This window comes from Linepithema humile, chromosome 8 (assembly GCF_040581485.1).
Source record: "Linepithema humile isolate Giens D197 chromosome 8, Lhum_UNIL_v1.0, whole genome shotgun sequence".
In the NCBI taxonomy this organism is placed as follows: domain Eukaryota; kingdom Metazoa; phylum Arthropoda; class Insecta; order Hymenoptera; family Formicidae; genus Linepithema; species Linepithema humile.
This window is the reverse complement of record NC_090135.1, coordinates 9,949,813-9,976,024: the sequence shown is the minus strand read 5'-3', so window position 1 is coordinate 9,976,024 and position 26,212 is coordinate 9,949,813. Positions and strand designations below refer to the sequence as shown.

The 26,212-nt window shown below is 36.7% G+C and overlaps 1 protein-coding gene across 2 annotated transcripts in view; it reads right to left on the bottom strand.

Annotated features, from left to right (window-relative positions):
* Positions 1-7: 7 nt before the first annotated feature.
* The window catches only part of LOC105676789 (uncharacterized), a 35,349-nt gene continuing 9,144 nt past the window's right edge, over positions 8-26,212 (bottom strand). The window contains exons 6-10 of one of the 2 annotated variants that reach the window (XM_012374957.2): positions 25,654-25,836; positions 24,591-24,776; positions 4,817-4,996; positions 4,169-4,253; positions 8-785 (exon numbers count right to left, since the gene is read on the bottom strand). In XM_012374957.2, coding sequence (XP_012230380.2) covers positions 719-785; positions 4,169-4,253; positions 4,817-4,996; positions 24,591-24,776; positions 25,654-25,836 — 701 coding nt within the window. In that variant the 3' untranslated portion in view covers positions 8-718. Of the gene's footprint in view, positions 786-4,168; positions 4,254-4,816; positions 4,997-22,931; positions 24,460-24,590; positions 24,777-25,653; positions 25,837-26,212 lie in introns of those variants that run through there. The other variant, XR_010891552.1, reaches the window with a different exon arrangement.

Sequence of the window (26,212 nt, the reverse complement as noted above, 5' to 3'; positions counted from 1 at the left end):
AGACGGCTATTAAGAAAAAACATTGATTTATTTTTTAACTTATTCACAATCTGGACGAAGTATAGAATATATTATTTCCTTACATTATAATACAGAGTAAGTGAGTGTATGTAAGGTCATGACGTAATAGGCTCATGAGTTGTACAGTATCGAACCGATAATAGTCTGTTCATATTTAAAACGCCTGGGAACATCGGGTCTTTTTTGGCAACGTATTTTGTTCCAAAAGACAATTATTATTCCTCAACATTACTCTTGAATAAATTTCCGAACGCGATTTGAAGATGCGTTCGTTGTAAACGCGAGGCGATCAAGTATACATTTAGTCAGAAAAGTACAGAGCTGTCTGGAATTTCTCCGCGCACTTTTTACCTTTCAATATAGTTATATGATTTTGTATCTCATTCTTTTAGGTAATGCGAAGAGTTCTCAGATTTAAGCAGAGCTACATTATGCGCGATAAGAACACCGCCGTAGAATTTTCATGAAGGAGAAAAGCGTTTTTCCGCTCTTTCCGAGTGCGGCAATTTTTCAGCTAATTGCACAGAATCGTCGCGAGAGCTTGAGAGTCTCTTAGGTCTTTTCGATCTGATGGTGGCATCTTCGCGACGATCTCCGTCTTCCACGTGGACTCGGTAGCCGTAATGGGCTCGGACATCAATGACGACTTCTCGATGGTACCGACGACCACGTGTGCGATTAGCTCGGGCCTCTGGAATCACACTTGGGGCACGTCGGTCGGACCCCGAAGGGCCATCTCCTCGCCCTGTGTCGTTGGAAGTTTTCTGAAATACGAAAAAAAAATCACGTTTATTTATTTATTATTTTTTAATGCTTTTATCATTTTTATTTCGCACAATACTGTTCATTGGCGACAGAACAAACTTAGTCATTATTTTGTTAATTATTTTAGAATGTGTTATCTGCGTGATTTAGTATAATAATTTTAATCATGGTCTTATTATATTAATACATATATATATATATATATATATATATATATATATATATATACCTTATTTTATAATTATAATATTTTATAGCGTGTTAATTTTATAACATTTATAACACAGCGAGAATCTACAAAATAGATATACAAAAAGCGATAGTAATATTTGAAACGAAATATATCGAAATTTAAATGTGAAACAGAAAATAGGCGTAATATTATTTCACGATATATTAAATGTTTCAAAATGTGTTAAAATTCCAAGAATTGGTCGCGTGTTCGGCATGTTTTGGTTTTTCTTGTAACGCGCGACCTCAGCGCTTCGCGTAAGGACACGCCGGTCGCTCAGCCTACGTCGGTCGTTAGCTCATTCACACGGCGGCGCGTAACGAAGTAGGATGTGGGGATCGCTCCACACCGTTTCAAAATACATTTGCGAGTATCTTTCCTAATTAAACGATTCTTTTTCTTACGAACAAACAATTATTGATTCTCAATTCGTGCGACTAATTGGAATTAAAGATTTGAGTCGTATTTCTCGCGTTAATATTTCGCGATAAGAGATTATTTCTTAACCAAACGCAATCTTTTTCCTTACAAGACGTTATTAATCATCAATTCAAACAATTAATTAACTTTCGCGATAGAAAACAGCGAGTATCATAGTAAGGTTATCTGTTAAATAGTATTTATCGCGCGATTTATACATTTCTAATAGAAATAAAAAATAATGGATAGAAATAATATATTCAACGGGCGATAGTTAATTTAAATTCGAGTATCAATTCATCGCATCACGCTCTTTGAATATTTTGCTGATTTACATAATAAATTCGTATATGCCGCCATTTGGTTAAATGCTTTGACTCTAGTAGTCGCCGTACATCTGATGCGGCGTAAAGTTTCGAAATTTGGGGTCTTTTCCGGTACGACACGGGCACGGGACGAATCGTTTCTGAAAAGAAGTACCGTCGCGACGCTATTAATTAGTAAGTATAGTCATAATTAACTTCGTATCGCGACATATATTAGCCGCATTGCGCGTCTATTATACACTTGTATATAAATATTTCGTCAAAACGCGGAATTTGCTCGATAAAAATTCACTCGTTTATTTTGCCATTCCGCGCAAATCGACAAAAGCCGATGGTCATATTCTTTTATTACCGCATTATCAATCTTTGACTGTCGTTTATTTGTTCATATCGTCGTAAGAAAGCGGTCTAAATAGTCCAAAGCGCGAGTGTATGTCATTCTTTTCATTCGCTTCTTTCTTTCCCGAAATGGCGGGAATAGAAGGAATTGTAGATTAGGTAGATAGCATTGCGGCGGGTGGCGCGCGAAGTTAGCCGCGCGACTTTTGATTCTCTCCGCCGCTGTTACCGCCGGGATGTCGCGAGTGTTGCATGCATTGTTGCCTCCATGCCGGTTCGCGGTTTTTATTATCTTAACCGTCAAAATAACATAAGTACGTGTTCAGAAAACCCGTGAAAAGTATTGCGTAATCGTAATGATGCGATAATAAAGCGCAAGTCGGGAATGCCGTGTAATGTCACGCGACGATAATACCGGCGAGAAATTCGTGTCGGGAATGCCGTGCAAAATGTCGCGAGATGTTCGTAAGACAAAGAACAAATTCACGTTGGGAGTGTCGTACAAAGTATCACGCGATGTTCGAAATACTAAAAGAAAATTCGCATCGAGAGTGCCGCATAAAATATAACGCGATCGATGTATTGTTATTATCAAAACACGCGTAAACCTAACCGATCATATTGTTTACGCGAGTGATTGTGCGAGTGAGAAGAACAATCGTCGATTGGCTACTGAGCGGAGGAGGAGGCCCAGGGGGCATTGGGCATCGGCAGAGCAGCGATAAGGTAATTGTTATTTATTTATGATCTAATAAAATATGAACAGTTTTTAACGTTTATAAATATGTAGTTTAAAGTTTATGATTATTTATATTTGTATAAACATTCGATTTTTTTATTTGCAAAATATTTCATAAAAATTTACACATGTAAAAAATTTGTTTTCCGAGATTTTGTTATTCTTTTATCGAATATTTTATTGAAGAATGAATAAGAAATTTATTTTTAATATAATATTGTACTTAGTTTGGGCTTACTATAATTTGAATATATTTGTATGTTACAGATAAACGTTAATCTACAACTCTGCTGCTGCGCTGTGGTGGTTGGCAAGTCAAATCTTTCGTGCCGGTTCGCGGGACATTAATTATTACTTTGTCATCAACTAAGTATGTGTTCGGAAGTGCCGTAAGAAGTGTCGCGCAATCGTGATGATGCGATAAAGCGCGTGTCGGGAGTGTCGTATAGTGTCGCGCGACGTTCGTAATATCAAGAACAAATTTGCATCGGGAGTGCCGTACAAAGTATCACGCGACGTATTATTATTATCGGAACGTGCAGAAATATAATTGATCGTATTGTTTACGCGAGTGAGTGTTGTGCCAGAGAGGAGTAATCACCGATGGACTACTGAGAGGAGGAGGCGGCCTAGGAGGCGTCGGGCACCAGCGGAGCAACGATAAGGTAATTTGTTATTTATGATTTAATAAAATATTAGCAATTTTTAATGTTTATAAATATGCAGTTTAAAAGTCATAATTATTTATATTTATATAAACATTAGATTATTTGCAAAATATTTCATAAAAGTTTACACATGCAAAAAAATTACTTTTGGAGATTTTGTTACTCTTTTATTAAATACTTGATTGAAGAATTAATAAGAAATTTTATTTTTGATATAATATTATACTTGGTTTGCGTATACTATAATTTGAAAATATTTGTTTGTTACAGATCAACGTTAATCTACAACTCCGCTGCTCTACTGCGATATCGGTAAGTCAAATTATTTATTCTGAAAATGGATTTGTGAAAATTGAATGAAAATCAATCAAAATCAATCAAAATATTTTATTATCACTAATTATCTCTATACTCCCTATTTCTATTGCAATAATTATAATTAGTTTTTCAAACATTATTATGTATTTAAAATACATCTCAGTATTTTCGAAAAATATGGTTCGAAATTTTCTCACACCAATTGAAATGCAATAAAATATCAATTTTGATTGAATTTAAATATATCAAAGAATACATTCACGCCGTTGATCATCATTTTCTACATCACATCTATATTTAGCAAATATTTCAATGAAATGTGATGAATGAGTTCGCTTACCTCTTTCTATATTGGAAGATGATATAAACGATGATCGCATTGCCGACGAACAGCAAAGCAATTAGGACCGTTGGCAGCACAACGTCTGTAACATAACACAGATTTGATTAATATCGATCAGCTAACGTGCTGTGTCATCGCGTTGATTCGATTTAGCGATGCACTTTGATCGTTCGCGTGTTCAGAGCTTCTCTCGTGAAATTGCTGTCATCATCCTGAATATTAATCAAATTATTTATCGGCCCGCACGAATATTATACTTTAATGAATTAATAATATAGAAAATTCACATTGTTTACATATTTATATTTTTATTATTCGCGATAAAATTGATAGACGTATTCGCAATTTGAGATTTCGGTGATATTTTGACGATGTGGAAGTTCTTTAATTTGGAAATATTTACACCAATATCGGATTAATTATTCGATAATTTCGATTCTTTGTGTGCAAACAATTCCGAGCTCGCGCACGAGTTCACTCGCGTCGCCTCGATAACGCAGATACCGAAGCGATCAACAATCAATAATTATCGCATTAATTAATAATCACATTGATTAACGAGACCGGAAAGCCTTTTTTCGACTCGCGAGAAATCGCGTTCGCGGCAGCGGAGAAAATTTTCTATCGCGGATTCAGTTCACTGACCTACGACGTAGTCCGCTTGCTTCATCATGGACGATTGCGCCGAATCCATAACAGGGCTGATGCTGCTGCCACTCGCGACTGCGTCCTCGCCGCGTCCTATTCTCACCCCCGTGCCGTCTCCGGACAGACTCGCCAGATGACGGGTATCGGTCTCCGCCTTTACGATTACCGCCGACGTAGCTGTAAAACAAAACCAGGTTTCTCTGATTTAGCAATCGATTGTGATTTCCACGAGATTCTTGAAATTTTCTAAGCTAAGCGTATTCCAAAACGTTATAATTAGGCATTTGGTTTCTCCCCGTTTATTTTTTTACAAGCATTTTATTTCGATGTTCACGATGAAGACAAACAATGCGAAACGGCAAAGTTTGCATTTTATTGTGTAACTTTCCAATGCTTTTCTGTGTAACTTTCAAATGTATAAATTCTGCAACGTGGCTGCAGTTGTTGTTGCATCGGTGTTATTGATAACTTCGGGACAAAACTATGATATCAATAACATCGATATCTCGGAACGGCAGCCAGCTACAAGAGCAATCAAACACGGCGCTATGAAACTGCTGTAGACTCGCGTATCGATCTCGACGATCCTCCTCGCCGCGGTCAAAGGGAGGTATGAGTGATTGGTCTGCGTAGGGGTGTCTTTATTAACAAATCGATAGACTCGCGGTCTTCGCGATGGGTTGACCGCGCGTCGCCACCCACGAATTGCAAGGCAAACCATCTTGAATCTTGCGTGTGCGCATCAACAATTAATATATCTTAATACGTCCGTTTAAATTTCCATCTCACATTTTATTCTATTTTTATTTTTACTTCAACATGCTTGCATTTAATTACATCGCATGTTTTAAAAAAAGACAATTACATAAAATGCAAATTAAAATTCTATTCATTCTAGAAATTAAAAATTTAATTACCGCGTACTTTTAAAAAGACAGTCGCAAACGGAAAATAATTTTTCTTTAAATATGATCCTGACATTTACTTTATTATGAATTGACATAAAAGATTACTTTTTGGATATACCGTGTAAGTAACGAATTATTTTTTAAAATAGGTACAATATTTTTAAAATAAATACAAGTTCTATGAAATTTTTGCTTATTTGTTACTGTCATATTTAGTAATGATAAATTAAAAAAAAATTAAGACACGTGATTTTCGTTGTCTTATGATTATGACGCAGGGAAATGTAGGACACTAAATAAAAATAGTCTATAGAAAATTTATATTGTCACATCGTCTTGTCAAATCGTCTTTCTATTCACCGAAATGAAATTCTCAATTATCTAATACCTGGAATAAAATGTCTCAATTGTCAAATAAAAGTTCTTTGGTTTATTAATGATAAATGTTGAAGAGACGAGTATGTCATAATTTTATATAAAATATTCACTTATCCCATTTCTAAATTAAATGGCCCAGAATATACTACATTTATATTTATTAGAATAAGTACGAAACGAAATAAGATTTCGATTTTAGAAACGTCATGAAATATTAACAAACAATTAAGAATGAATTTAAAAATAAAATAGTTACGTTTACCATTAAAGTTTTTAGGAAAATTATACACTAACGTGTTTGAAATCTTCCATCTTTACTTTGAATAAACGCGATTGAAGTCTCTTTGAGGCAATTTTTAAAATTGAAATTTTCTGCAGAGAAGAAAATTTCTTCGTTAAATATAAAAAGTATCGTGCACATACTTGCCTACACTTGAGCAATCTGCCGAGTCTAATAATGCTAAACGAAAACTCCATTTTCTTCATCGTGAAATAAAAATCGCAAATTCAAATGATCTCAAAGGAATCCGTTGTGAACTGGCGTGTCGGATAATTCGCGTTCGCAAGCGCGAACCGTTATATCTGCCGATTCCGGAACGCGCCGGTTTTTCCGTCGATCTCTCGAGAGAAGCTGTCGACCCGTATCCGTAGCGAACAGCCCATAAAACATAGTTTACGACGACGCGTGCATTCGCGTCGTTATCCCCGCGGCAGCTGCAAAATTCCCGGAGCGGAGCTTACTTTTTCCTCCCGTTAATACGTCTCGCGTTACCGTTACCGCATCGCACGAAAACACACGCCCCGCTCAATTTATTTTCGTTGTCCAGATTGCAAAATTGCGAGCAAAATTTCAGTCTTCTCGCAGCCATTGACGTGGAAAAAAACGCGAAACTTTCCTCCTCGACAAATGCGAAATTGCGTACAAAGTGCTCGCGGAGCTACTTGCGATAAGAGAACAATCTCGACACTTTATGCATACGCAACTGTGATAAGGCGGCAAAGTCACAAAGAAAGCTTTTATCGTTTACCATAACTTATTACAACCTACCGTTTAAGGAATATCGACTTTCAAGAATAATAGAAATAATTTAGTTTAACGAGGGAGTTATCCTTATCGCGGATTTTTTGCGATTCAAATAATGATTTTTATATTATGTTTCTTATGCAACTTTGAACACTTTAAAATCACGAATTAATAAATGTTTAATAATAACTTTTACAGAATATTCAAATTACCTTTTAATTATTAATTTTAAATTCTAGAACTTTAATATTTTATTATCAGCAGACAGATACGCGAAAAAAGTTTAAGAGAGAAAGTCATCAAATTTATTTCTTCTACTCCGAGATGAATTTAATTATTTATTTGACATTTTCTCGGAGGCATTTACATTTCATTATATCTCTACCACAATCTTCATAAATTATAAAATACGTTTTTTAAATTATTTACACTTGACCTTTGATCAATGCGCGGCGCTACTCGCGACTTATCAATTTGCATAGAAATTGCAGCTCGCAATTTTTTCTCCATTTCCTCTTTCGAGAATTTACGAGAAGCACTATACTTCCATTTCACTCGGGGCTTTAACTTTCCTTCTAACTTTTCCAACGCAGCTGTTCCGCGCACAGCTAATGTAGAACTGACGATTCCGGCGAATCATGCTAATATTTGCCGAGACACGATTGAATTTACCAAGGAAAGAAAATCTCGCTTTTGCTCCTCTGCAGTAGAACTAATTTCTCGATGGAGAAGCGACGTTTTCTTCGGTTGCCGCGTCGGTACTCGCGAACGAACGTTACGCGATGATTATAAGTACTAGCAATTGCACTGGGTGGCTCAGAATCACCGGATGCTCTCTCCTAACCGCATCTTCCTTTGTAGATAATCTTTCAGTCATAAAAATATGCAGAGAGGTTATTATTTATTGCAGCATTCAAATTTCTTATGTTGTATACTGTTAGAATTAAATTTTGCGTTGCAAATTCATTAAAGTGAAGATATGTTAAAATTAACTGAAGAATAATTTTCTCACGTATCCTTAATGTTCTTGTTTAATGTATTTTAATAATTAGTTGTGTGAAAATATTATCTCGATATTTATTAAATTAATCGTACAATAATGAGAAAGACACTCTGTATATTTATACGAAGGTTTACGTGTGTTTATTCAAGGCTGAATTGCAGAGTAATTGCAGCACGGTGTACACCGATAAGAGAAGATAACGTTTGATAAATATTGCAAAATACGCGAAAATGCTAATGTCAGGTTGAATTGCAAAAATTCATCCTTGTTTTTGTAATTTTAGCAATGCTACCAAATTGTAAAATGTTCTCACAAATAATAACAAATTTTTCTTATGCGTGCTTTTATACTAAATTTTATACTGAAATATTTAATATTGTGTTTGCGTATGATTGCGTAATTATTATTCCATTATTTGGAGACCAATGGTTTAATATTATGTCACATAATGATTGCCTCATCAAAATTCTGCCCTAGTTAATCTGCTCACTAAGTTCGTCTAATTAGGAGAATATAATTATTCATGTATAAAATTCAATAACAACTGTTCACATTTTTTTTCATATCATGTTAATTAATGTCTGTTTCTGTTAACATTACTTTAAACTCAATATTGTTGATAAGTTAAACAAGCTAGACATTCACAGCTACGTTTTAGTTTATTCAAATCGCGCATGCATACGCACGATTTTTGTAGTCTATAACTTATTGATATTCTAATCAATGTATATAGCAGTTGCACAAGTTGCTGCTGTACATTGTATTATTTAAATTATTCCAGCTAGACAGTCTAACATATTTTAGCATATATATAAAATTAATATAGTGTACGATGATTTTGAAATGAAGTTATCTAGTTTATCAATATCGTTTTAGATTATCTCTTTCAATTGTGTGTAGGTTATCTTGACTAAATTTATCTTATCTTATTTTTTACTGGGCTTCGTATATTTCAAATAAAATATTAAAGTAGGCATATAAATAAAAAATCAGATCTGCGTAAAACTCGGCATGTAATATTCGTATGTCACTAAATATTTAAACTACGTATTCAAATAAATTTAGGTTCAGATTGTGAAAATAGATTGCAAAGTGTTGTAAATTGAGTTTCATGTGTGTAATTTTTGCGAAATACTATTTCTAAACCAAGATGAAAGTTGTTGATGATTGTTTAGGTCAAATCAGGGTTGCTCGTGTTTGATTTTTCTATCTCTCCGATTATTTCCAAACCGAGATGAGAGTTGTTTAGGTCAGATTAGGGTCATCCGATTTTTCTGCCTCTTCGGCATTATTTACGAACCGAGATGAAAGTTGTTTAGATCAGGGTCGTGTCTGACTTTTTCACTTCTCCATTATTTTAAAACCGCGGGAAAAGAGTCGCTAAGGTCAGAGGTGAACTGCTCTTCAAGCAATTAGTATAACCAATGCAATCGTACTCGTGATATTTATTCTTTCATTCATTCAACTTAGTGCTAACACGCGAGTGCGCACGCGACCGAGGAATGATTTCTACGAGCAATTTCCGTCGTATGATCGCGGGAGAAGAAAAAAAATGAAAAACGGGGTGAGATATGTCAAATGTCATAATAACAAAGTAACAGAGCCACGCAGAGCTCACTCAGCAGAGGCTCGCTCAGCAGAGGCTCGCGAGGGGTCAGCGAAATCATCGTACGATGCGTTATCACGGTGGCGCGTTATTCGGTGTGGCAAGATTTTGATGGAGGGCGCTGATTCGACACACGGGGTCACGGGATATCGGCCCCTTCCATTTTCTTCACGAACGAAACATGCGTCGATCGCGAAGCGCGAATGCAAATGATCTATTCAGAAAAGCCGATCTGATAAGCGCGTGGAGGATAATAGAGCCTGTTTGTTACTTTGAAAGTGAAAAGTTAGTCGCATTGCGGAGGATTCGTTGCGCGAAATGTGTTCGATGAACAACAGCGAATTTTGCAAGTGAGAATCGATGAATTGTGCTGAATGGAGATAGCTAAAGCGGCGAATGGACAACGGACATTGTGTAGTTTTTAATTCTTTTTACATGGAATTTGTTATGGATTCTATGTATTCGATCTATGTAATCGATTATCTTATCGGGCTTATGATAAGGAGTTCAATGCATGGATCTTAATTTTCTGATAATAAATTGTTACATCTCGCTACGTTTATCAAAGCATTTGAGTGTACACATATTTTATCTTCTAGCTTATGTTCCTTGGAAAATTCTACTCTAAATTCTATAAATTTTCCAATATTTTTAGGTTGAAATTTTTATATTTATAAATAAAGATTGTATATCGCTTCAGTATATTGGAATTATATTGGAAATATCATATATATATAAAAGCATTAATCAACTTTTTTAATAAAAAAAATTATTGAAACAGAATATTTTTAACAGAAAAAAATGTAATAGAATATTGAAAATAATAGCTGCTTGCGATATTAAAAATATCACATACCGTCCCTGCACACAGAAAACAGGTCATGAAACGAACACTGTATCGCGGAGCACTGAAATGCTTCCTGTTGCCACGGGCTATCCTTGCCCATCGTCCAATCGTCGTCAATTGTCGGCGTGGTAAGACTAATCCCCGAATGGCCGACAAAACAGAGGGGAACCAAGCATAATCTTCCCCCTAATGCGATCGGAAATTATTTCGTGGAAACGAATAGAATCTACGCATCAGGTTTTCGGTGCTAATTTGCGGTGGTTTAAATTCCACCGTGTATATGCGTTCTTTCGAATATGATAATCGCCGAATTTCTTTTTTGTTCGTAGATGTACAGATTAAAAAAAAAATTTGTAATATAATTCTGTATAACTATCTTTTTTACAAATTATTTCTCAATATAATAATTATACTTCGTATTTATTTTATTTTGAGCTTGACAGTTCTCAAATTTTTCCGCGTTAGATTTTTCATTTTAATCATTTTAATATTTTGTAAGAAAATGCAGAGGTTTCATAACATTATTTATTTTAAGCATCGGCAAAGTCAACAGATATACATATTTTGGAGCTATTGGCCGGCGAGGAATTTGAAAAAAATGCGGAAGTTTTAAAACTCTTATACACGAACACGTTACTGAAAATTTAAAACTATCACGTTTTGCGCTGAATACGTAAGAAACACGAACTTGAAACATTTAACTTTGATTGAAGAATATCCGTCAACATTTTTTCAAATCAGCACAAAATCGAGGGTTACTGTACACCGCGTATTTTATTACAATAACTCCTTGAAGTCCAAAGTCCAAGTTTCTTTGACTCGACCGGATAAGTCGAGCAATCTCAATGCGAGCACTCAGAATTGCGTCATCTTTTCTTGGAGATTTAATTTTAGAATCGGGAACGCCGAAGAACTTTTCAAAACGGAAGTCTGCTCCGGCAATATGGACCAAATTGGTCTTCGTTGAATGAAAAATGCGTGCAGCAAAAGACAAAAATGAACTGTAGCAATATAAGTAAAACATGTCTATCGTTGAAAACACTGAAAAATTTTTTGAACATTTATTTTCAAAAGATGTAATATAAGTATCGATAATTATTTATCACTGCTGTAGTGGCAAAAAAATTAAACACGCAATTTCGAAATCTGTGCGTGCATGCGAGTGTCGTTTTTGTTGTGGAAAAAAAAATGAATGAAATTAGATACTGAAGAGAGGTTGTAATTCTCGAGTAATTAATGACGAAATTATATAGATAGCATAATCACACGCACAGCATCTCGATCTTTACGAGTATACGCGCGTAGACAGGCAAGACAGGGACTGCGGCCTAATAAAAAAGGAAAGGAAAAATCCGGAGCGTTTACCGTCGCGTTTTGTACGTTACATCAGTCACGTATACCACTTGCGCTGGCCGAATGCGAGGCTACGTGCAAAGATATCGGAAAATTATCCAATCAAGAGAAATAGCGAAATTGCATTGTCTCCGTCGCGTGCGAGATTGCAAGTGTCGAAAGAGGCAAATTTGTGTCGCGTCCTTCAGCGTAAATTCGGAATCATATTTCTTACAAAATCAAATTTATTACTAATTTTACTCGGTATAGTTTGTTAGAAATTTCGACAGGAAGCTAGAAGTAAAATTGCCCGCATTGGATTTGGTGGATTTGTTAAATTTGATTTAAACTTGTTACGTTCAGCATCAATTTATGGGATACGTTCTCGTCTGTTAGTTTCGAATTTATTTTCACGAAAATCGGGCCATTCTTCGCGGCCGGATGCATCGTTTGCGTGGCGAAGTGTATTTTGTTGAATCAACATATAATTTAATGTCAGCTACGCAAACAACGAACCCGACAAGCGTCTGCACGACATCGCGAAATTTAATTCCGCCACTGTCGCCGCAAACGAACCAATTTCCTTTGTGCATTCGCGTTTCTTTCGGACGGCGAAACGGCATTCTAATCGATTTTATCCCAATTAACAGAGTTTCGCATCCGATCCGGGCTCGATCGTAATCGAAACGGACGGTTATCGCGATCATTTTTTGATATCTTTACTTATTTAAGTGCCATGAACAAAAAAGAATAAAGTGATCGAAAATTTTATAACTAAACAAAAAGCGTATAATATTAAAAATATCGTAATTATGTGGAAAACAAAGCACCGAAAAATTTATGGAGAGAGAATAAAATGCAAAATTCCAAATATCGTAATAATTAAATAAAGATTTCAAAAGCGAAATATGGTGTATGAAATACGAGTTCGTCAGCGAATCATTCTCAACGATAAAATCAATAAATTAACTTCAATATTCAAGAATTATTCATATTAATCGAAAAATATCTAACTACAGATGTGAAAACGCAGTTTGTTACATTGATAAACTAAATTAATTTATTGATTATATCGTCGGAAACGCGCTTCTATTCTGCACTGACATGTATTAAATTTCTGATTTTATAATCACACACATCGAGTTTCCTTCAATATAATTTCTAAAAATTTTATTGACCTACTTGAAATACGATATCCGTTGATTGTCGAAAATCTTCGTTATAGAAAATAAATCGTCATAAATAAAATGTAGCTCTTTTGGACAACAGTAACTTAATTATTTCTCTTCAATTTGCAGAGTTATTTTTAATCATTTTAATCGATATCCTTTTTATATCAAATACATTTATGTATTATATTTATATTAGCGCGGTTACATGTACAAATTTTAATGAAAAGTATACAATAGGTATTATGCAAGAACGAAAGAAATCAAATTTTTATTATCTGGATCTGTGAAAATTGTATAATCTCTTTAAACAATTTAAAAATTCAATTTAGAACAGTATGAGCATACATTTATCTCGTTGTAGAACGTTCTCACAGAAATCATACTACATATTAATTAACGAGTTTGACACGAGTGAAAATGTCACAAGTTCGAGAGACTGCAATAATAATTTCTTTCGTAAAATAGTGAAAATTTGATATCAGAAATAAATATCATTTCTCGCAATTCAAATTATAGGGGCTTATACAAATAATGTAGGAAACTCGACGTTCATGTTTATCTAAACATTGACATAAAGCGACTTTTTCTCTTATCGTATCTCGAAAGTCATCCGAATCTAAGCACACTGAATTTTACCTCGTCGTTTATATGAAAAGCGTGTGACACTCACTGATCAGGTTCCTGAAGGTGTCGGTGAATATTCGAATCATCGTGAAGTCTCTGTGTCTCTCAGTTGATTTCCGACTAAATATCTATTATGTCGTATGTCGCGGCCGTCTGTCAGCTGCTGCTGCCGCTGCGTATTACCACCATCACACGAGCCCCGTCGCGCGTTGCAACAGTGTGCGATTCACTTGCAGTTCACGCCGCTACCACTAGATCCTACCAAAGGTCCGAGGGATTCGCGTTAAAAGTCTCGGAAACTCTCCCCACTTTCTCTCCCTGCGTCTTCTCTTTCTTCTTATTCTCTCTCTCTCTTTCTCTCTTTACTAGCACGAGACTATTGCGTGGCTTCACTCACAAAGAGATTCGACGGAGATTCTTTTCGGGAGAAAAGTTAGCACGTAAATTTAGGAAGTTTATGGTAAAAATGCAACTAGGGCCATCATGATTTAAGATTGTTCAAAAGGCTCTATTTTGTCTTCGAGCAATTAGGATGATGAAATTCGTAGTACTGCGGAATGTTTAATATCCGAAATGTGTAATTTTCTCGTTTGAGCGCGAATTGCGGACTCGAAACTTCTCTTATATCTTATGTTGTAGATGCTCCGGCTTTGAAATACATCTCTCACATTGAATGCAATATGAAGTCTAGAATTTCTCGTTCATCATTCTACAATGTCGTAGAAAATTTCAACTCCAAAATATTCCTTGCATTCTCGACGTGGAGAAAATTGATTCAGTCGTTTTGTCGAGAAACGTGCAGACAGAAATATTTTTCACATCTTTGGAAAAGCAACAGAATTTTTTTTTATCAATGATAAAAGTATGTGTAAAACAGTCTTCGATTTTCCAACTCGAAAAAAGAGAAATTTCTACTCGCGTCCACCTCGAACTTTCTTATCAAAATTCGAAAAAAGAAATATCTCCACTTGTTCTCGTCCGAAAACACTTCAGAACTCTCTTCTTCGTATTTTTCTTGATTGAGAAAAACTTCAATTCGGTCTAAAATAATCTTCACTTATTTTTGAAGAAAGATTTTTTCGCGTTTTTCTAAAACTTTATACACTCTTTTTCGCTTATCTCCGCGGCTTTAAAGAAATCTAAAAAGTATTCTCACGTGAAATTATAAAATTGTGTTTGCTACGTCTTTTCTGATTTCGACCGAGAAATCAGATCACTTCGCGTTGCAGGCACGCGTGCACGCTGTCACCGTCGGGAACGCTCTGCCGCGGCCGCGTCATCGTTCGTCGTTGCCTCGCGCTCGCCTCCTCCTCCGACCCAGCTACTCGGCCGAATTGTACTTTGACACTGACGTCGCGACGTCGCGAAGTCACCGACTGAACAGAAGCGATGCTACTTCGTTGGCTTTATTGTCTGACGACGCCTCCACCCTCACGGGACCGAACTGCGACGAGGCGTAACAAAATGTGCCGCGTTATCTCTTATCGGGTTTCTCGGATGTATCAACTTCCTCCCACCCCCAACCTTCCGCGAATTTTAATTGTTTTTCCGCGATGAAGTTCTTTCGGCATAATCGGCCATAATCAGCATACTTCGTATGAGTCTGTGTATTCGCTGATATTGTAAGATATATGAATAACTTATAGACGGAATTGTAAGGTCACTGACCGTGGAATATATAGTTTCAAATATCTTGCTTGACATTTCATAGAGTATTTTTATCGAACATATATGGTGACATATGTATTATTTATATGTTTATAAAAAGCCAAGCTTGAAACATGATATAGGTATATATATATCTGTTCTTTGCACTTCTTAAATTATACTATTTACAAGTAAAACTGAGTCATAACATTATCACGTGAAATTGCACATTCTAATTATTATTTATTATAATAATATTTTATAATATTTATCTATATGAAAATTTCATTAAAACTTCATGCGATTTATCTTTACGTTCATGTGCAAGCAGCAATAATTAGAGATTTATTGAATATAATTTATTTAAATTTATACAAAATTGTTTATATATTCTATGTATATGACACTTATCTAAAATTTAATGTTAAAGTAAAAAATTAAATGTTATTTTTTAGTGAATTAGATAAAAATTGAATAAATTTTTATATGGTCATTAAATACACTCATAATGATAATAAGTAAATATTTTATATTTACTGTTATATTTGATCATTTATTTCGAGAATATTAATCAGCAGGAATTGATAGGACGCGAATCTATAAAAATCTTATGGTTTTATACAGTGTATTTCGTGAATTTGCATATGGTGTATACGCGATATCGGGTGTGTCGAACAGAAATTATGTAAATGGAAATGTAAATGGCGTGTACCATGGTCAGAATTCGAATCGCAATCGATCGTAATTGTTTCCACGCGCTAATCGCGGACACGATTATTCTTATCGTATATACACATCTGAAAACGTAATCGCCGCGATGACCTGATTATGTAACTGCATCGGTGAACCGTTTTACAAAAAAAAATCATTAAAGAGCATTAACAAAATCATTGTATAATTCATCAATTTTAAAAATTTTTTTTCGTCGAATAATGTCAAGAAATTGCGAGCTATGATCATTTGATTTTTTATCTCCCAGAAAAATGTAAAATGTAAATTCTCACGACTGAATCTTTAATTGTATGTTAAACCACGTCTAAGGAATCATGCAGCATATTGCTTCGTCTTTCTAAAATAATTTCTGATAAACAACCGAAGTTTATTTTTATTCTTCGGATTATTTCCATTTCGTGTTCTTCAATTCTGAGTCGTGTGCCGCATTGTTATTTTAATGCACACAATTGAGCGATCTTGTTTGTCTTCTATTTGCAATTTGATCGTGATGCAATCTTGAGATGTGATTGTGTCCTCAGGCGAGTTTGGACTGCGCTCGCCGGACCGAAACATCTTCTAGTTAAGTTCATTTGAAGTTTACCGCCGCGGTTGAAGTTCGCGTGGCATGATATTTGTCAAGGTGGCCTTGTTGTGCGACAAACATGTTGCATTTACGGGTGTAGCTACGGTCGCTTTTGAATATGCAAACCAAATGCAGTAAATCAAGAGAGAAAGAGAACTGAGAGAGGAATAATCTCTTTTGATGAAGAACGAGGAACAGAGATAGGGAACGGAAGCACGTTCCAATTTAGAGAAACGAAAGATGCGAAACGGAAATTAGTATCCCCTTTAACGTAATTGTGTGGCTTAATTGTAGAATACGTGGTCCGAAAAGAGCTTCATGTAGAAGCTTCCATCAACTCAAACTGCATTCAACTGGTTTAAAACTGACGCTAATCCTTTAAATGTTTAACTCATTTATTTTTTGCAACATTGGAAAGAATTCTGATTTGCGTGAAAATGTCTATGTAATGCAAAATTATTTCTGAAAATTTTTCTGAGTTGCAATCTCGTTGTGCAATTGACAAAAGAAGTTTATGAAATTGTAATTATATAAGAGATCAATAAAAAGTTGTGTAATAGGTTGCAATAAAATATAATTTGATTCAAATTCGTACAGTTATGATTTCACGATTAAACAAAAGTAACAGAAGTCCAATTAAAATTTTATATTTGCAGTTCGAAATATATGATATTGAATACGAATATGTTATCCATTTTTCAGAATTTTAATCAATGTTATTCAGATTTTAATCTACAAACGTCACGTCAATCATTAACGACAATTTATTTTGATGACTGGTATGAAAACTAATATGATGCAACATTGAAATTAATTTTTGACGTCAATAAATATTTCAAGCTGCGAGCGCATTACGAATTTTGATTAATCTTTTCTTCTATATACAATTACGTTTTTCTAATTATCCATTAAAACTATTTTCGTCAAAACTGTTGCAAATCGCCCGAGTGGAGATACCTGCTGCGTTTCGCCTCCTTCGCAAGTGCATTCCCTCGCTCCTCTCTTTGTCACGTGACACATACCCTGCGACGAGCTCGCGCAAAGTTCCTCCTGCCTCAACCTCCTCGCCGATGAGTCATTACAGCCGGGTACAAAGTCCATCGACGGTCAACTCTCCCCTCCCTCCTACGCGCGAGCTATTCTTCTCGCTCCGTTTACTCGCCAATTTTTTTTCTCTCGTTACCTAAGAGACTTCTTTCCGCAAATTACTGATCGGCGCGCTTCCACCGTTGCATTTTTCTTTTATTTGTTCCCCTTTCCCCCGCCTCCTCTCCTCTTCTCGAAATGCTCTCGTGCGACTTTGCACCGTGGTAGTTGCAACTCGTTAAGACATAATTAATCGTTCAATTGCCTCTCTCTCTCTATCTCTCTCTGTTCGGGCGACCGAACTTTGCCCGCCACGCAGCGAGCACGTGTTCCACCAGGATCTCGCCTCACCGACCTTGAGCGATCCTTTAGTGCTCCCGCTGGAACCCATGCATCCTGCGGATTGTCCCCCTTTCCACTCGAGCTCGCGCGATCACTAATCTCGGATTCGACAAGACCTGCCTCTGCAATTTTCGTTATCGCTGGCTCACTGCTTTCCTTCAAGAATTACCGAGATCCATCGTCTCTCCGCGGAGAATCCTTTCTTAAAAGATTTCTCGGAGGAAGATTAGTTCCCTCGAACGTGAAATCTCGTTGAAAAACCTGTATAATTTTTTATGGGAATTTTGTGTGATTTTTTTGCGGAGAAATCTGTCGATTCTTCAACGTCAATTTTTTTCAGATCGTCCTTTTGACGTCCCTTTGATCCCTCTTTTTTTTTCTTTAATTGGATCACTTCTTTCAGAATATTCTCGTCAGAATGGCAGTCTCGAAAAAATCTATCTTTGTGTAATACCGTCGATTTTTCAGCATTACGTTTTTTCCCTCGCAAAAAGAGAGTCTGAAAGCAATCTCTTCAAGAACTCTCTAGGAAAAATCGTCGACTCCTCGACATATCGATCCCCATGTCTCCTCAAGAATTCCCTTTTTCAAAGGACCATCCGTCGTTTTACGACCAAGTCAAACTCTTTTTTAGAAAGCGTTCTCGTCAAGGTGAACAGACATTCTCCCCAGAAAACGGTTTCTATCCCAGCGAGAAACTTGCCGCCGGCTTTTTTGGCATCTCTCGATCACGCGAGCGCGCCGATCTTCCGACGAGGTAAAGCGACTTTCCTCTCCGCGCGATAGAAGATCTACGCGATCCTGAGGCTCGATACCACCTCGGTCACGTCGATGACCTTGACGATGCTGCACTCGCGGGGCGTCTTGAAGCGCGACGGGTAGGGCACGGTTTCCTCGCGGTACCCGCGCGCGTGCGTGACGACGACGGCGGTGGTGGCGCGTCGCGATCGCGGATGTGATGCGTGATGATGCGTAGTGATGCGTGTACGCGTACGCGAACCGCTGCTCTCCATTGATGAACAAAGGGCGGTAAGGTGTGAAACGAGACGCGAGAAGTGTATGACGCGACGATAAGCGGACCGCGGTACTTGGGCACGCCGTTGGCGACACTGGCGACGGAGGGTTTCCCTCCGGTTTACGTTGCTCCTCCACCTCGGTGAGGGGCACCTCGGCGCCGCGATGGTGAGGGCAACGTAGGAGGAAAGGAGGGGAAGCGCTCGCCCGCGGGAGGGAGAGCGAGAAACAGGGCCAGGCGTGTGTCTTCCCTCCTCCTCCTCCACCCGTCGCTTCCATCACCGTTACGATTTCGTTCTGCCGTTCTCTCTCGCCGATGCGCCTCTCTCTCGACGAAAACAAGTCGGCGGGAGAGCCTGGCGCACCGACAGGCCGTGCACGAAAGTGTCGGTTTCGCGGAGAATGTTAGGGACCGGGATCAATTTCGCTGATATTCGAACAACTGTACGTTCGCGTGCAGCTGTATGGAGTAGCACACTTCGCTGGTCTATAAATTTGTTAACGATATGTTATTTTAGTTAGGTATTTAATTTGTTGAAACGTATTTAATTTGTTGAACGTAAACTTGGCTTTGTAAATCTATACAATAGATCCACGCGTTTGAAATAGGTTTATAATTTGTACTTTTTCTTGTTTATGATTTTTAATTCAAACCAAATTACTTATTATTTATTACGAATCTGCATTAAAATGCAGTAATTCTAACATCAGAAGTTTAGTAGTATCAATCTAGCGAGATTTTATCAAACAATAGTAAAATTTGCCATTTGTGAAGTATTAAAATTTGCTGATGTTCTGTATGGCAATTAAAATGCTAAAAGAACATTTTACAGTTTAATCTCAACAGAATTTAATAATTATTAACTACAATTTAATGCTACATTCTTGTAATAAATTTTGCAGTAAATAATGTTGAGCCATTAAAATCTCTGCATTAAGGTTCAGTAATAATGCATTAAGTAATACTAATACTAATAGGTTTACAAAGAGCGAGTCTTTTTTTTTTCTTTAACACATTCTCTCTTGCCGGAAATGAAAAAAGAGAATTATTTTATACGTTCCTTTTAACTTATATAATTATTACAACAATTATGCAATATTAACAGCCAATAATGATTTGCACTTTATGATCAATCAAAGAATGATTAAATCGAATATATATTTCTATATTACATATAATATTATTTCAATGGCTCTCACAATTTTATTGAAAAGAATTAATATCTCGAATGAATGAATATTCGCGAGTAATTCTCGATAAATTCCATTCACTCAGGCTTTGTTATGTACACCTAAGCAAACTTGTCGAGCAAACTTCAGCAACAGATCGGCGGCTACACTTTCGCAAAGTCAGCACGAACGGTGCAGCTGTGCAGTTGTTTTATTCCGCTAACTCTAAATTTATCACTGAGAAGAGACTAGAGAGAGAGAGAAAACGTAAGAGAAACAGGAATAAGGAGGGGAAACATCCCCACCATCCTGTTATTCCTCTCAGGACCAAGTCCGATCGTTTCTCTCTCTCTCTCTCCTCTCTCGCGTCTCTCCTCTCTCCGATCGCGCTTCTTATAGAATAGAAACAGCTGCAGAACTCCCGAATTACGCATACATATGCTCGGAATACAATCGCGCACACGTTATAGGGAATTGAAATGCAACTTTTCCTGGAAATCGTGACGAATGGAAAATCCGATTTTGTTCATCGCGAGATTGGGGCCCATCCGTCGAAATGGATTTCTTCGCGGTGCGCAAAATTGGTTTTGTTCCCGGGATGATTGAAAAGCGCGCGTCGGCGTGACTGTGTTGAAAATTGTTTCATTTTACCTCTCCTCGTCAGTTTGTGTCACACAGTTACACGACTATCAGTTTTTAAGTCCCAACTGTCATTTTCGAATTCTTTGTTTTATAAGAAAAAATAGAGACAAAAAAGTAAAATCTATAAGTAAGATCTAGGTTAGAGAATTAAGACGTTGTTTGACATTAGCCAAAATTTTGTCAGATTTCTTTTAAGTTCTAAAACTTTATTTAATCTCAGTGTTATCCAGAGGAATAGTTTGATAATACTCTTTTTTCTCAGAATATACGCGCGCTGAAATGTGCGTATATTTTCAAATTATCAACATGTTGACATGATATTTAAACAGTCATCTGTCCAAGGACGCAACTCTATCGATTGACGTAAACGATCCGACGAAATTTTATATTTACAATGTGACAATGTGGACACTTACGATAAGAACTTTTTTAAATTAATTTCGTAATGTTATCTCAACAACAACGTGCAAGTGTGTGTGCAAAAACAAAAAGCAGATTATTAGATTTTGTTGAAACTCCAATCACATGGCGCTTTAAAAAGCGTAATAGCGGCTTCGGCTCTTAATCTTTTTCGGGTAAGATCTATAATTCTCGTGGCGAGATATTTGTTCCTCGCGAGCGAAGCAATTCATCGGCGGAGAAACGAAAAAAGAAGCAGACAGTCTTGTAAAACTTGTATCTCTTTCTCTATCTCTCTCTTTCTGTCTCTTTCTCTCCCTTTCTCTGAACTTTTTTGGTCCCTATCTTTGTTCACCGGTTTCAAGTGCCGCTGGATGATATTTTAGAGAACGAATTTTAATTTAGACCGCAGCTGCCAGCAGTATCTCTTTCCGACTATCAATGCTCTGTTTGGAAATCTGCTTGGAAATCTATTATAAAGGACCGAATCTGTGCAAGTCGCGACGCGTTCAGGAAAGAATAGATACACGATGAAAAAATACATGGTAAAAATTTATGTAGTTAAATATTTTCCAGCATATATGGAAACATATGTGTGTGTGTGTGTGTGTGATAACTTTTAGCAAATATGTGAATGGGAAAAATTATTACCTTTTAGAGAAAATAAATGGATGAAAAATTATATCGTTCATTAAAGACAAATGAGAAAATAAATAGGACTTTCTAGAAAAATATGTAGCATACAATTAAAATATATAGTATAATGAGAAGCAAATTAAAAATGTATTAATTTTTAATTTTATAAGTATTAGAATTTCTGATTAACTGTAAGCTAAATTATTTTTCTAGCTAGATTAATAATAGTAGAAATTTTTATGTCTTATAGTTGTACTTTATATTTTTATCAATTCTTAAATTAATTTTGAGACATTAAGCTGTCAGAAAAAAATATTCTCGAGCCGAGAAATGAGCAAGTTGCTGAGATTGGATGAACAATTTAATTACGCTTTTGCACATTTGTCGATGATTAATGACTAGCTGGTAATTAATCCACATCGCAGCAATCAGAGAGAGATTGATATGAGGAGAGCGAAACAGAATGAGAGATTAATTAGCTAAGAGATCGTAACGGGTGCGCGAGTATACAACAGAAAGTTCGTTTCGTTAACCTTCGATATCAAGATTTGCTCCAATTCCAATTGCTGCAAAAAATTACTTTCTGTATAATTTATCTCGCGTCATCTCACCGCACTTTGCCCTTAAATCGTCGATTGACGAAGAAACAATTCACTAACGCTTGATAGGCGACGAGAAAATCTAGTTTGGAAATTTAAGTTCAACGGTTATCGCAAAAGTGTGACATTAACCAGTTTAGCTTTTTTAGCTTTTAATTATTTATTTATTTATCGTCCAAATAAAAATTTAGTTATTGAATTTTAATTATTTTCCACATTTTTGTGACAGTTAATTCGCTAATTTTTGAAGACTCATAAATCTTTTGCATTTTGAATGAACCGCTTTGAATAAGTGCTATTCTTTTTTTGTCCTTTACATATCGTGAATCTTATTTTAGATCAAACAATCTTAATCGACAAATAATATTATATTGTAAATTAATTACCTGTTAAGTGTTGTGGCGGATTTCTCCAAGTTAAAATCGAGCGTTATTTTCGAACGAGCGAAATATGTTGAATGAACGCGACACGTATAGATGTACTTTCACGCGAGTCTCGAGGCTACTTTTGTAACACGTATTTTTTCTCACGTCCAGAGAGACACGTGACGTGTTGACGACTGCCGTCGTGATGAGCGCGCAACGACACCGACGACGACGACGATGTATGATTGCCTTCGGGAGTCTTCTCTACCCTAAGACTCTCCTCTATGTCGGCCTGTCCTTGTCTTTCCTGCCCCTACCGAGGGAGCTACGTCTCGGTCGCTCCCTTCCCCAACGTGGGATTCCCCACCAGTCCCGCCGAGGGGGAAGGAATTCCCCCCTCGATGGGCAGCCATAGGTAGTGATGGCACTTCGACCGATTGCGAAACTGCCGAACAAAAGTCTGAATATACGTCCTTTATTCTGGAAGTTTGAATGTCTAACTGGAGCTTTGATACACGATGATTTTGATGTAGAGCCACATTTTGGCGTTTAATTAGCTCAATCCACGAATTTATTTTTCTATTATGTTTCATTTTATTCGTTCTTATTTCGTCTTTAGTTTTTTAATCTTTTCCGATGATCAGAAACGAATGTAAGGTTCTTAATGATGAATTCTATAACAAATACTGAGAGAACAGATAAGAGATTTCACTTTCATTGTTGCGAGAAAGCTGCGACAATAGGGATTTTTGTAGAGTTTCGGTGCCATCGCTAGACGCAGGGTTTCCGACCCGAAAGGGCCGTATCGATTATCTCGCGCGCCTCGCTGCGTAAGTCGCGCTGACTGTTGCGTGAGTTCACGCACACGTGTGAGTTCACGCACCCGTATAAGTCCGAAATTAATCGCAGGAAAGTACACGTTGTACTTACTAAGGGAGTTATAGAGCAGATAATATCGAGGAAGAGAAGAGATAACGTTGCGCTCGAGAAATTTAACGGGGAACACGGCTATAAATTTTGAATCTATGATTAACGTTTCTCCGCCACACTCGTGTGAGTCAGACTTCCGCTAACAGCATGTTAAAGTAATAATTTGACAACATGAATAATTTGCGAAGCTGCTAACGTGATAAAGAGAATTATATACGGAGGATTGTATAACATATGTAATTGGAACTCGCACAATTATTACATATTATAAATGTGATAATATATCAGTGTAATGATATAAGAGCATATTTTTTTCTAGCTTTAGTAGCTTATGTTTTAATTCAGGTGCTCACAAAATATCTGAATTAGTAAATAATTCTCTGCGCAGAATGAATAAACGAGGTTTAGTAAATTTAAATATAACTGGATTTATCGTGTTTATTATTTCACGCACGACAAAGCGTATTATTTTCATATTTATACGTGCACGTTGTTTTTAAATTTCACTCTCCGGCAATGAGATAAATCCACTCCAAGGTAGGATAAAATATATCCGGCCGCACACGCGTATATAGTAATAGATATATAAATAAATATGATGAAATATAAACGGATTTATCTGCCGATAGATGGACCGATAAATAAATATAATAACATGTAATATATTTCTAATAATCTTATCTTTTGATAGGCGGATGAATAAATATCTAATAGCAAGCAATATAATCGATTTGTCAAGCGAATTCTTACCTACACAAGTAGGTAGTCTGGCGATAGTGTCGTTCCACTTGCCGTTTCTGCACTCGAGCGTTCTTTTTCGCTCGCCGCTATCGGAAAACACGCTGCCCGGCTTGCATAGGAATGTCCGCGAAGTCAATGTACCGTTCGACACGTAACTGCCATTCGGCGTCGCGACCTTTGGACAGCTACGTAATACTGCAAGCATAAGTTCATTTCTACATCTTGCGCTTTCGCGAGTTAACGCTTTGTTGCGTTTACGGTGACGAGCCGATATCTCGCCCCTTTAGAATTTCCGTCATTCAGAACTTTCGTGCCATTTCTGAACATTTGCACGGTAAATGCTAGTGAATTATTAAAAGCTGTAGCCGCTAAAATAATTAACGAAGTAGTTTACGGGGACTTGAAAAATTTGATTGTTGGAAACTTAAAAAGTTAACGGCTGTGAAGTTAAATTCTGCCTTAATTAATTAAACTTTATACTTCTTTGTTTTAGTTTAGAATTTTGTTGAAAGTATGAAGCCACAGAATATCATATCTCCATTTTTTTTAATTAATAAAGTATAATATTTACGACAATTTTGATAATGATGCTTCTTTGGTAATGATTTTCTCAAAGGAGGCATTTACGTATGAAAGAAAGAGCTCATTAACATTTAGCAATAATTTCAGACCGCGAAGATCAAAAGTTTCACTTTGATTTAAGCACAGTTTATTCATTGCTAAAGAAGTTTCTTCAAGTATAAAGTTAATGTTTTTCAAGAACTGGGAGACGTTGACTGAATTATTAGCGTATATCCTCGATTCATTTTTAGAAAGATCAAACGACAGTCTTGTTTTAAAATCTAGAACTTTGGAATTTCTATCTGGGCAGAACTTTGTTAATTATATCCAAGCGCTAACTTCGCCGTGATCTCATGAAGTTGACTTAACTTTGCGCAGATCTGCTTGGCGAAGTACAAAAATACCTCCATTGAGGAATTATTCTCGAGTTAAACGTTGCGTGACGAGTTGCGTGTTCATGACACTTTGCTCCCTAAGATCTCGTGATTTTTTTTTCTTTTTCTCTCTTTACCTTGATACTGCAGCAAAAAACCACGGGCGCTGTTGAATCTCGCTGAAGCGACCAAGTCGAGGGTCAGCTTGTTCGAAATGGAGACGACCCGGACGCCCACCGCGGTGCCGCAGAACTCGAAAAGGGTGGTGTCGTTATCCTTCACCCTCACAATGTCCACGCAGCTCCCGTCCGCCATCGGACCTGCGGAGATTTATTCGCGATTTCTGTTGGATGTTTGCTTGCTCGTGGCGGCGTTTATTTTCTCGGCGATGATCGACGCGCACTCCTTTAATCCGATCGAAAGCTTCCGGTGTCCACATGTAGCGCATGTGCGCTTGGGATAACTTTGTTTTCGCAGTAAACTTGCTGTACGTTAGCGGATCGTTAATCATCTCGCGGTAGGAAAAACAGAAGTTAAAGTGGACTCGAATTCATGATTCGAATAAAAATAAATTGAATTTGGAAAAAAATATACAACATTGTTTGTAACGCCAACTCTATATAAACGTTTTGATATTTATTTCTCTTCTGGAGCGATAAGTTTGCAAAGTTTAATAGGTGAGGGAAATCTAGTAGA